Source organism: Lissotriton vulgaris, chromosome 1_1 (assembly GCF_964263255.1).
Source record: "Lissotriton vulgaris chromosome 1_1, aLisVul1.2, whole genome shotgun sequence".
Taxonomy (NCBI): Eukaryota; Metazoa; Chordata; class Amphibia; order Caudata; family Salamandridae; genus Lissotriton; species Lissotriton vulgaris.
Window position 1 is genome coordinate 2,130,524,883 of NC_141685.1, and position 12,737 is coordinate 2,130,537,619.

The 12,737-nt window shown below is 42.2% G+C and overlaps 1 protein-coding gene across 1 annotated transcript in view; it reads left to right on the forward strand.

Moving 5' to 3' along the window:
* Positions 1 to 12,737, forward strand: part of PTPRR (protein tyrosine phosphatase receptor type R) — a 945,480-nt gene that overhangs the window by 162,298 nt on the left and 770,445 nt on the right. The window contains exon 2 of the mRNA XM_086921858.1: positions 2,758 to 3,062. Within this exon, the coding sequence (XP_086777984.1) occupies positions 2,758 to 3,062 (305 nt within the window). The remainder of the gene's footprint in view (positions 1 to 2,757; positions 3,063 to 12,737) is intronic.

Here is a 12,737-nt window from a genome sequence, read left to right on the forward strand (position 1 = left end):
CACAGAAGCCTGAACTCCTGAAGTGGGGCTTTACAAGCCCTGGGGACAGTAGAGGGGTTTTAGATGGGTGCAGGGTCCAGCACACAGGCCCAAGTGGTGGTACCCCCTTGCAGCAGGTCCCCTCACATTCCTGTCCCAGCTCTGTCTCTGCACATCACATCTTTACTGCTCTCCTTGTACCAGAAAGGCTGGAAGCTTCTAGAAGGTCCCTCCAAATGCTGGGATTGCTGGGTACCAGACAACTAGACCGCTAACCCACCTCAGACAGGCAAACTAGTTCTAACTGGCTCAGAGGGAGGAGTAGAGCACCCTGGGTGCCAGGCTTTCCCTCCAAATGCAGGGGTGGCTGGGTACCTAACAACTAGACTGCTAACCTCCTGCAGTCAGGTGGCACAATGCACAGCCATGGTAGCCATTTTAAAAACACAACATTTCACCAGGGTACATTTTACAATGGGGGAAATTGACAAGTGTTCACACCATTACATGACATTACACATTAACCAGGTGTCTCACACCACACATGGCCTATACAGGTTTATTACCAAGGGGGAGACATTTCAAATTAGGGGGGGCAAAAAGCGAAAATGTTTGGGGGAAAGGGCCAAGTCCAACAGCCATGTATTTAGGATGCAGCACCAGTGTGCATTAGGCATCTGCTGAGCTTGGGCAAGACGTGTGTCATGCAGCACGGGCACAGACAGTACTATGCATGTAAAAGGAAAGCACTGTGCTGCTAGTCCTGGTATTCTCCCTTCCCAGGCCCCTTGGCAGAGTTGACCCTGCCGGTGGATTCTGTCCACTTTGTGCCTTTATTGTGCACAGAGCTGCCCAGCAGCAATAAGCAATGACAATGGCCAAAACCTTTTGGAAGGGGGTTATAAGTAAAACAAACATTTGGAAGGGGTTTATAAGTCTTCTTCAATTAACTCCCATCACCCATAAATGAATAATGCGAGGGGACTACCTAGAACCAGCCAGGACCCAACCTCGGTTAAGCTGCATTAAACCACACGAAGCCCAGCACTTTAGATGCCCAGCACTTTAGATGTTATGTTGTTATGTTATGTTATAAGCCATTTTTAAAGCGCTCGTACGCCCATGGGCTTCATGGCGCTATCGGAAGGAAGAAGTAGTACATGTTGCTGTGAAGACTACTATAAATAGGCTTGCTCAAACAGCCAGGTCTTCAAGGCATGTCTAAACGTGAGCAGATCTTTACTATGTCTGAGTGGCAGAGGTAACGAATTCCAAAGGGTGGCAGCGAGGTGGTGAAAACAGCTGCCCCCTTGTCGTTTCCTTTTGAATCGAGACACCACTAGTGTTTTCTGGGCAGATCGAAGGTGTCGTGTGGGGACATATTTTGTCACTAGGTTTTTAATAAAAATTGGTCCACAATTATTTAAGGCTCTGAAGGTTATACAGCAGGTTTTAAAAGCTATTCTCTGGGCCACAGGTAACCAGTGTAGCTCTTTCATGCCTGATTTGATTGAGTGCCTCTTGGGTGTTTTAGTTATGAGTCTGGCTGCTTGGTTCTGGACCAATTGGAGTCTTTTCAAGAGTCCCAATGGTAAGCCTAAATAAATGCTGTTTGAAAAGTCTAGACGGGACAGCACCAGGGCTATAGTGACTTGAATGAGGGCAGAGTGTGTAAGGAACTGAGCAATTTTTTTTATTTTGCGGAGCTGAAAAAACTTGCTGACACCACTGCACCTACTTGAGAGTGCAGCAATAGATCTGATCTTAAAGTGACCCCCAAGCTTTTTACTGAGACAGAACTAACAGGAGGAGTTCCCATATCGGTGGGCCAAAAATGGGGCCCCCAGCTGGGTTCGCTTTTCCCGGGCAAGAGTAGTTCCGTCTTGCCAGGGTTCAGCTTAAGGTGGTTATCATTCATCCAACCTTGGATATGCCTCATGGTCTTCTGAAATTCAGCCAGTGACTGACAATCTAAGGGCCTAATTACGAGTTTGGCAAACAGGATTACTCTGTCACAAACATGATGGATCCCTCAAATTACAATTCCATTATAACCTATGGGACTTGTAATACAGCGGACAGGATATCCTGCACGTTTGTGCCGGATTATCCCACCCTTCACACTCATAACCAGGCTCTTAGTGTCTGAGACACATGTCATGTATCTCTCCCCTAGTAACAGGGTGCTGGAACCCTATTCACCAGACGCACTTTATCCGATAATAAGCACAGTCACTTTACACGTATTAGTACGTTAAGCGATAGATTTGGATGGTCCAATTTTAAATTCACCTTTTGTTGTAATTGAGCAACTTTGTGCCATTATATGTTTACTCAGGGCTGACTTGTTTTAATGCGAACACCTGTTTTAATTTTCTCACAAATATTCAGATGTATATTGCAAGGATTTTAATTATTTGGCACCATAGAACATTACTTACTTACATACCTTACTTGTGTCAGCAGTCCCTGTGACCCTCCACACTTCTAGGTGATGGAAACTAATGCCTAAAAGTGAAATTCCCTAATTCTAAATTTCATGTTATATAAGTTTCAAATTAACCGGCAAAAAACCCTAATATGTTGGAAAAAAACGTTTTATTTCTAACCCCCTCACCCCCCCCCCCCCGATAGTGACATGAATACTCGTATGTTTTTGTTTTAAATATTGAAGTTACCAAAGATATAGATATTACAAGCTCACTAGAGTTAGCCTTCTCATTTTGAACCGTTTCTCCTCACCTGGACAGATTATATTACTTTTATTTTCTTCAACAGTTTGTTTTTCGGGGGATAGTGACCACTTCTTGGCAATTCAACAGAGAAAGAGTGAAAGACCGCTGTTCATCTATCATCGTGTACAGAACATTGAGAACAGTTTGCAATCTCGGCACGTGGTAATGAACAATCAAAACCCACAGCCTCGCTTTCACTCCAAACTGAAGATGCTGCACCCTGGGGGTATTGCTAAATCAACTTTTCCACGATCTGCCTATGACCCGTCACTCAACCTTTTAGCTGTAAACAACGAAGACTCCGAAGTTGAAGAGCGTTCTGTTCCAGAAGCCAGTGTGATTGTTGTGGTAAGTGCTGTCTAATCACTTTGACTAGTATGTCAACTGTAATCTGTTTTAGCACAAGTTATGATTTTACTATGTTTGCTATTATTAGTCTAATAGCACCATATTATAGATTGGGTTCTAAACCAACAACAACTTTAAATCGATAACATTGATTGAAGACTTTGGAAACAATGACACATTTACAAAAATACAAGTGAAGCCTTATGAAGAAAAGAGCATTAGCCCTTGTCACAATGGCGAATTCGGTTTTAAATGTAAGTGTATGAAAACAATGTACCTTTTTGGCCAGCTTGGAATTCACTAAAGCATTACTGACAGGAGAAAATACTTTCAGAAATATGAATTTCTCTATTGCAAGTAGGTAGAAACCCACTTGTGTATCTCCCTCTCATAGGGTAGGAAATAGGTATTCCAAGGCACAGTTTGCCTCGGAGTTCAAGACCACCTGCAAATATATGGGCATTGCTAAACTCTTCTCCGATCGCTACCCACCCTAGAAATAGCCTGAGGTTTACTCCTGCCAAGGGCTGGACTAACTCCTTTTTTGGGATGGAGGGTGAACAGCTCTCCCCCAGATTCACTGCTGGTAGAGTGGAATAAACAAAGGTAATTTGCACAGGACTCTACTTACTATTCCTCTTGTGCAGAGTTCTCCCCATATGGAGAACTATCCACAGGAAGAATATTACCTTTCAGTTTTTTTCAATAAATAAAGTTCCATGTCTAGGGCGTGATTTAGTTTTTGGCGGAAGGGTACTCCATCACCCTTAGGATATAAAAGGATTCATAGTTCGGCGGACGGGATATCTGTCACCGTTGTTTCATACTAACCCGCCCACTAAGAACTAAATCAGACCCTCAATGTTTCCTGGTTCCACTATCTCCCACCAATTACACAACTGTTAATTTTTGCTATTTATGACTAGTTGTGCAAAATGATTAGAAGGTACATATTATTGATCAAAATGTTAATAATATTAAAAGTTGCTGCTGAGTGTTTTGTTTTCATTAATATAACATTTTTAGAGACCTATAGATAAGTACAAGTCACCAAAATGGAGCCCCCATCCTGCAAGGGGCAACCAGTTTAGCTCAAGTTGTATGACATATGGGAAGCCTGTTACTCTGTCATCACAATCTGTGCGGGTAGCATCATTTTTCCAAGACTTTGCTATTAGTTTGCAATTTTTTTTAATCTGATATGTCTTTTTGAATTATCACCATGGTACATATTCAATAACTAAGCACCTTATTTAAATTTGCAGAGCGCAGCTTCTGACAAAAGTAGTGGATGGCCTGTCCTGTACTTAGTGCACCTTTAAATTGCAGACAGGATAGCTGACACTTTTTAGTAGATGTCTCTCTTCTACCCAACTCTAAATATTGACATAAGTCGATATTCTTGGTTCTAGAAGAGTATTTGACAATATAAAAAATCCAGATGTTTAAACTGCAGCATACACCTATAAATTAGTACCTTTGGTGTGGTTCAACAAATGTATAACAATATTGATGTAAAGAGGAAGGTGCAGACACAGCTGAACACCACCGTTATTCTTTTGTAAGTTCAGAAAAAGTTGGATAATAAAGCAGCAACAGGTGTAAGGTGTATCAAGACCAGATACAATCCCCAACTGACACTTTCCTTAAGAATTCCATACTCCATTATGTTCCATTGACTACAGACATATGTCATTCCATTCCAGCCAGCCCACACATGCAAACGATTGAAGAGAGCCAGATCATCCCACACCTGACCCCTACAAACTAAAAAGAAAATATATAACATAATATTTATTCTTTATCCTTCTTGGACAGCTTTATGGCTGTGGTATTTCTTTCTGTGATTTTATTGCTGCTAGCTGTTTTTGATTGCCTAAATATATATGAGCACAGATCAACCTTTCCAGACATTTCACTAAGTGTCTACCCATTTTAGGTCTGTTATATTTTTGGTTATAACATTTAGTTAGCAATTTTCAACAAAATTCAAATGTATCGGTCTTTGTTTTAATATAATCAGTTTTACCCCTAGGGCAGTATAAAAGTACCAGTCCAAGCAGCTCTTCTTCCTCAGGGATTAACCTTTATGAAGACATGTCTACCTCTCCTTTCACCTCGGTGTGGTTTCTTCCTTTAGTGCCTCATCCCCCAAACTCTTCCTCTGCTATTCATCTCTGTACTCTGATTTCCCCCTAGCAAGTGATACTTACCTAAGAAAAGAAGTGCCACCTTTACTGGTTCCACCCCCTCCCGAGGCCTCACATGAAACCACCTAGTTCATGTCTGAAGCACTCTTACTCTGTTATGACAAGCTGGTTTGAATCTGTGTCCAATCCTTGTTGGATATAGTCCATCAAGTTTTCTTTCCTCAAGGTATCAAATCGTTGACAAAAGTGAAGATTCTCAACTTCTGGTAATCCTGCTTATTCCAGAGAAAATTCTATTTTTTTTCACTATGATCTCATCCTAGTATTTCTGCACTTGGCCCCTAAAATGTTTAATTAGTATCAATGGGAAAGTTGTTATTAGTTGGGGTTGATCGGGATCTTTCAGTAATACAGTTACTAAGTTGTAAGGTTCAATTAAATGATTCAGTATTTTGAACCTGAGTTCAGCCCCATTTAGCTATGGCATAGAGCAGACTGGTTTGACTTAACAAAATGCATAAAGCATTTATAAGTACCACATCAGTTAAAAAGTAAAAAACATAACACAATACAAATACCACTTCTATTTATAAAAATATTTTAAAAATGTATTTAGCAGGATGACACCAAAACTACAAAAATCAAACAAGGGGAACTAGAGATACTACTTTTTAAAGATATAAGTTAAAAATGCACCTAAAAGCACAAAGCGCTAATGGTAGTCAATGGTCATGGAAGACAAGACCTAGTAACAATTTGAGGCTCAGTGTGATAGTGCACAGTCATACACACCAAGTCGATTGGCCCCGCTAGGGAAGTAGGGAAGTTCAAAAAACATTCTAAGTTCCAATCAGAAAAGGAGGAAAATCTTGTTTTCATGCAGGACAGATCTGAAATTCAGCCCGATGCCATGGAATTCACTATCAAATATTTTTTACAGTCAGTCCACTTGATGCTCTGAGGCCAAAGGGTTGAAAAAGTTCCCAAATTTTATTTGGTGCCTGAACAGCCACCGGAGTACATTTTCAAGGCCCCCAGGATCAAATGGAAAATACTTAGATACGCTCAGGGTGTGAGGCAGAGAGTAACAGTAAAATACAGGTCAAGACCTGTTGGCACTGGTCAACAGTGATACTTCATAGTTCTCCTGAGCGTTGTCATGTTTCTAGAGCCACTTAGGGGCTCAGCCCTGGAGATCTTTCCGCCCTTGGATTTTAAATGGATGGGCTTCAAATATCCTCAAATCCTACTCACAGGTCACAGATGGCAATTGCATCACATTCAGTCCAGCAATGCTCTGAGGAAGTCTGGGTGAAGGCTCAGCTTTGTAGAGTATACCGGTCTGTGGGTGGGGGACAACCTAAGACACTCCTATTTTCTCTCTGACCAATGGAATAATGCTTCCCAGGCCCTGACCTACCTACCTTTGTAGTAGTTCCTGTTCGCTTTACTGCAAATAGGCCCTAAATTCAATGTGTCAAGCAAATTCAAGATGGCGAAGGTTGTCTGTCACACTAAACTTGGGCTCAGAGGCTGGGGGTGTAAGCGGTAGGAGGACTAATGTAATCCTAGTGTCCTCCCATATCTAACCCTGAAATCCCGTTTCAAGCAGGCTATGTAACCACAACAATCCTAGAGACGGAAGTCTAGCAGGATAAAAGTAGGATCCTTCAGCAACCAGACTTGGGACACAAAAGAATATTCCTTGCATCCTGTTCTCTCCCTTTCAAGTGCGCCAAAAACATATATTCATGCATTGAACCATAGTATGATTTATTCCTGAATACTCTCAATGCTCAGAAACTAATGAGCCCTCAGAAATCCATATTAAAATGACCCTTGTTCCTCTTTCATTGCAAAACTTATCAAAGGCAGGGGAGGTTTTTGAATTGCCCAAATGGTTCACACTGCCACATGTTTTAACATGCAACACATTTTGCTCTTCTGGCTTACAATTATTATTTTTTTTATCTTCTTAACATTTTTCTTGGTGACACTATTTAATTCTGTTTCATGTGGCTCCATAATTTCTCCAAATGTTCAATGCCTTTCTCAATGCAATAGTTTCATTTAAGGTAAGATAAGGCTTAACCCACAATCACTTCTGTTTTTTCTCTCTGCTTGTTTTCATGAGTGTTTTGGCTTAAGAACCTGATCATAATTAATTTACTTGAAGTCATAATTAGTTGTCAAGGATCTTAAAAAACAAGACATAATCTTCTATTAATTCATAGGACCCAGTTTCCATTACAATATTTGCTTTGGGAGAATACCTAATTAGAAGCTGGCTAATAGCTTAAGGAAATACATTATGACGTGATATTTTCTGAAGATAAAAGTTTGAATTCCTGGAGACCTTCGCCCTGTAGGCAGTTCCTTTTTTTTTCTTTTAATACATATTTTATTTAGAGTTTTCATTCATTACAACACAAGCAACTTCCCACAAGATTCGCAATTGCACTCATGTTATAGGCTTTGGTTCACAGGTTTGGGATGTGTCGTATCCTGATTTTGGTTGCCTCGGAAACACCACGGAAGCGAAGCTTATCCACAACTCCCCTACACTGGTTCACTCTACACCAATATATATAAACACTGGTGGACAGAGATGATGCCAATGCCGGGAAAGTAGGGAAACAAAACAAGGAAAGGCGGGGAGACACAGGAATCAGGAATCCAGGATGCGTAGAGAACAGGAAATTCCCCTTAATGGTCAGCAATCTCTTCTCCTGTAAGTAAGAGGACTGATTAATGGAAACGTTCAAGTGACCCCTCTTATGTGTATCCCCTATGTCTTCAATATGATTTACCTGGATACAGTGTGTAAAGCATCTACCTAGACGTGACTGGATTCTGTTACTCTCACAGAAGAAGTCGATATAAGATGCCGTAAAAAAGAACACTCCTATAGATAAGGAATATATATTAGCTCTTAGGGTCTATTGCTACTGGGGACTATTTAGACTAACATAAGATATAAATAGATACCAATTCTGTAGCGTGCTGTAAGAAGAATGTCTCCCTGTTGCTCCACAAGAAGTTCACTGGTTCTCTAATATTGATTCCCTAAATACAATAGAGATATTTAGTTTTCCTGTAGTATGACCAGTAGTTTTATAAGCCCCCTTATAAATCAGGAGTACCTGTTTTGTGCCTGTGAACCACCTATAAAATAACGTCCTGGAGCGCTGAAAACTTATCAGAGCAGCTCCAACTCAAATACAAAACATCACCATAGCCGGTATATTTTCACGGATAATTCTCCGTTTAACCTGCTTCAATATAAATCAACACAACCTGTCTTGAAACGTAATCTTCCACTAGGAAGCAGTAAATCACCAGATCTCTTATCACTTAGCTCTGCACTCGACGGGAGAACTCTGGAAGACGCCTCGAGAACACCAACCGTATCCCGACGCTGTCCGAACGCCAACAAACCCGGAAGCAATGCACCAAACCCGCAACGAACGCAAAGCGTCCTACCAAGACCAAGGAAGGACTAAATACTCTGTTCACGCATGCGCTAGTTCTTGCGCATGCGCTCCTCCGTGAGTAGCGGAGTTATTGCCAACCATGTTATTGCCAACCATGTCTGTACTGGTTCGGCAGGCATGACAGTACACCCCTCCTAGCGCACCCCCAACTGGTTTGGGTTTATTGGGATGGCGTCTATGAAACAGACGTATCAGTCTAGGGGCATGTACCTGACTTGCAGGCTCCCAACTGCGTTCTTCAATTCCATATCCTTTCCAGTGTATCAGATATTGTAATCTACCCCTACTTCTCCGAGCATCCACAATACTCTCCACTTCATATTCTTCGTCAGAGTCCACCACAACAGGTGACGTACCTACGGGCAAACGTGTACCAGGTGAGACAGGCTTAAGAAGCGAGACATGAAATACGGGATGAATTCTCATGGACACAGGGAGATCAAGCTTCATGGCTACAGGATTGATTATCTTAGAGATTGCAAAAGGGCCAATGAATTTGGGTTGGAATTTACAGGCCCCTTTCAAGGCAATGTATTTAGTCGATAGCCACACCTTATCCCCCTCTGCATATACAGGTTCTGGTGTTCTATGTGCATCCGCCCCCTTCTTGTATTGAGTCTTGGCCTTATCTAAATTCTTCATTACAGAATCGTGTACCATTTGCAAATGTTGTACTAAGGCAGATACGGAGGGATGGTTACATGTGATGGAAAGGGGTATAGGTAATACTCTAGGATGGAACCCATGTGAACCATAAAAAGGAGTAAACAAAGTGGAGAAGTGATGACTATTGTTATATGCCAGTTCCGCTAACCAGATGTCTTCATCCCACTCCTTTGTAGACTGAAGACATTGACATCTAATCAGCTGTTCTAAACTCTGGTTCACTCTCTCCGTTTGTCCATCAGTTTGGGGGTGATGGCTGGATGATAAACGTACCTCCACCTGTAATAGCCCACATAATTGTCTCCAGAATCTGGAGACAAATTGGGTACCCCTATCCGTGATCAAAACAAAAGGGATGCCATGCAACCGAACTACCTGCTTTACAAATATTTGAGCTAGTTTCAAAGAAGTAGGCAATCCAATTAAAGGAATGAAATGGGCAGTTTTAGTGAAATGATCTACTACAACTAATATTGTAGTGTTTCCTGCACTGGTGCGAGGCAATTCAACTATGAAATCCATAGATACAGTATGCCATGGACCTGGAGGGGTTGGAATGGGAGTTAACAATCCTACTGGTTTTATGTGAGAGGATTTACTTTGTGCACAGACATGACAGGTCTTCACAAAATTTTGTATATCTTGTGACATACTGGGCCACCAACAATACCTTTTCACCATTTCCACTGTTCTCTTGCATCCTGGATGACCCGCCAATCCCTGTGTATGGCACCATTGTAGTATATTGTTTCTCAATGGCTCCGTTGGTATATATAGACCACCCATCACGTATCCTAAACCTTCCTTCCAGATGGTTTCCTGACCCTTCAGATACTCCAAAGCTTGGGGGGTTTTCTGTGCCTCCTGTATCTCCTTAAGAAATCTCTCTTCCGTGCTTACTGCACCTATGATCTTGTTGGTATCTAGAATGGAAGGAGGATCTTCACCTGAAGGTAACGGATCAAACCCTAACCTGGACAGGGCATCTGCCTTCCCATTCTTTCGCCCAGCTCGAAAGTGTATTTCAAAATCATACCCGTTAAAAAACTGGGTCCATCGTAGTTGTCTCATGGAGAGGGCTTTGGTTGTCTTAAGGTATTGGAGATTTCTATGGTCAGTGATGATGGTCACCGTGTATTTAGTCCCTAGGAGATAGGATCTCCATTCCTCTAGTACCTTCTTTATTGCCAGCAATTCTCTCTCCCCTATCGCATAATTCACTTCAGGTGGTGTCAGCTTATGTGAGTAGAACGCGACGGGATGTAATTCCCCTGTTTCAGGATGGACTTGCGATAGCACTCCTCCCACTGCCACTTGTGAAGCATCCACCTCTACCACAAAAGGGCTACTCTGATCAGGATGTCTCAAAACAGGAGCGCTAGTGAAGGCCCTCTTCAGTTCCTGGAATGCAGTATCAGCCTCAACTGTCCACACAAAAGGGATTCCCTTTTTCAGGAGCCTGGTAATGGGTGTCACTAGATCAGAAAAACGGTGAATGAAACGTCTATAGAAATTGGCAAAGCCAATGAATTGCTGCACTTCTTTAACGGAAGTAGGGGCGGTCCATTGCCTTACTGCACGCACCTTGTGGGGATCCATTTCCAAACCCTGAGCAGAGATGATATATCCCAGAAAGGCCACTCGTGACCTATGGAAAAAACATTTATCCAACTTACAGAATAGAGTATTGTCTTTTAATCTTTGTAAAACGGTTTGAACATGGTGAATATGGTCTTGTAATGTAACAGAGTAAATCAGCAAATCATCAATGTAGGCTATCACATATTGATCCAATATATCTCGCAAAATGTCATTAATAAAAAACTGAAATGCCGAGGGGGCATTGCATAGGCCAAACGGCATGACTAAATATTCGAATAAACCGAATTTCGTGCAAAATGCCGTTTTCCATTCATCGCCATCCCTCACTCTCACGAGATGGTATGCCCCTCGTAGATCCAACTTCGTGAAGAATCTAGCCGTCTTCACTTGATCCAACAAGGAGGCGATGAGAGGAAGTGGATAGCGATTTTTTATGGTGACTGAATTGAGGGAACGGTAGTCAATACAACACCGCAGACCCCCTTCCCTCTTTGGTATAAAAAAAAGAGCTGAAGATGCAGGGGAGCGGGATACCCTTATGAAACCCAGTTCCAACATCTTGTCGAGGTACTCCCTCAGATATACATTCTCCTTCTCGGTTAACGCGTACACTCTGCTTGTGGGTATGCGTGCTCCTGCTTGCAAATCAATCCTGCAGTCATATACCCGATGGGGGGGTAAACTAGTAGCCTCCTTGGCATCGAATATGGATGCAAAAGGAAGGTAAACCTCTGGTAAAGAAGTGTCTGGCTCGTCAACAGGTAATTCTGTACTGGACATAGCGGTACAACACTTAGTAGTCTCATCTGACTCGTATGCTTGGGAGCGGTCTGCCTCTCCTACCCTCGGTTCAGTGTGTAATTCCGAAGGTCGGATATGTTCTGTACATAACTCAGAATCAAACTTGATAACACCCTTTTGCCAGTTTATCGAAGGGTTGTGGGCTCTTAGCCATGGTAAGCCCAGAACCACTGGAAATTGTGGTGACAAAATTAAATCAAAGAACATGCTTTCTGTATGTACCCCAACTAATGTCACTAGGATGTGTTCAGAGGATTGCGTTATAGGCCCTGATTTGAGCGTGCTCCCGTCAATGGTACACACCTCTTCTATGTTATCCTTTTGTGTTATGGGAATGTCATGTTGTTGGGCCCACTCTAAATCCATAAAATTACCGGAGGCCCCAGAGTCTATCATTATGGGTATTTGTTGTTGAGAATGTTGCCACTGCAATAAAGAAGGCACAAAGAAGTGACTCTGCATGTGATTGTTTGAGGAGACTATAGATCCAGAATGACCCGATGCCTCAGTCTCTTTCGGCCTCGGGTCTTCTAGTTTTCCGACCTCCTACCCTGTCTTGGTTTAATAGGACATTCACGGAGAAAGTGGCCTGCCTTACCACAATACAAACATAACTTATGATCTCGTCTCCTTTGTCTTTCTGCTTCACTAATTGGACCCTTCACGCTCCCTATTTGCATTGGTTCTACTCCTTCTGATGCCGGCCCCCCACTAGATTCCACTTCTGTTTTTCTTTCTCTATAGAAGGTCTTGCTATACTCATACTTTGTTTTATCTTTTCTCCGTTCTCCCAGCCTGTGGTCTAACTTCACCACTAAATCAATCAATTCCGGGCAAGTATCTGGGGGATCCACCACATGTGCCAAAGCATCTTTTAACTCATCACGTAGCCCTTTATAAAATAAAGCACTACGTTTATCCTGTGGCCAACCTGCTTCCACTACTAGACGATTGAAAGTGGC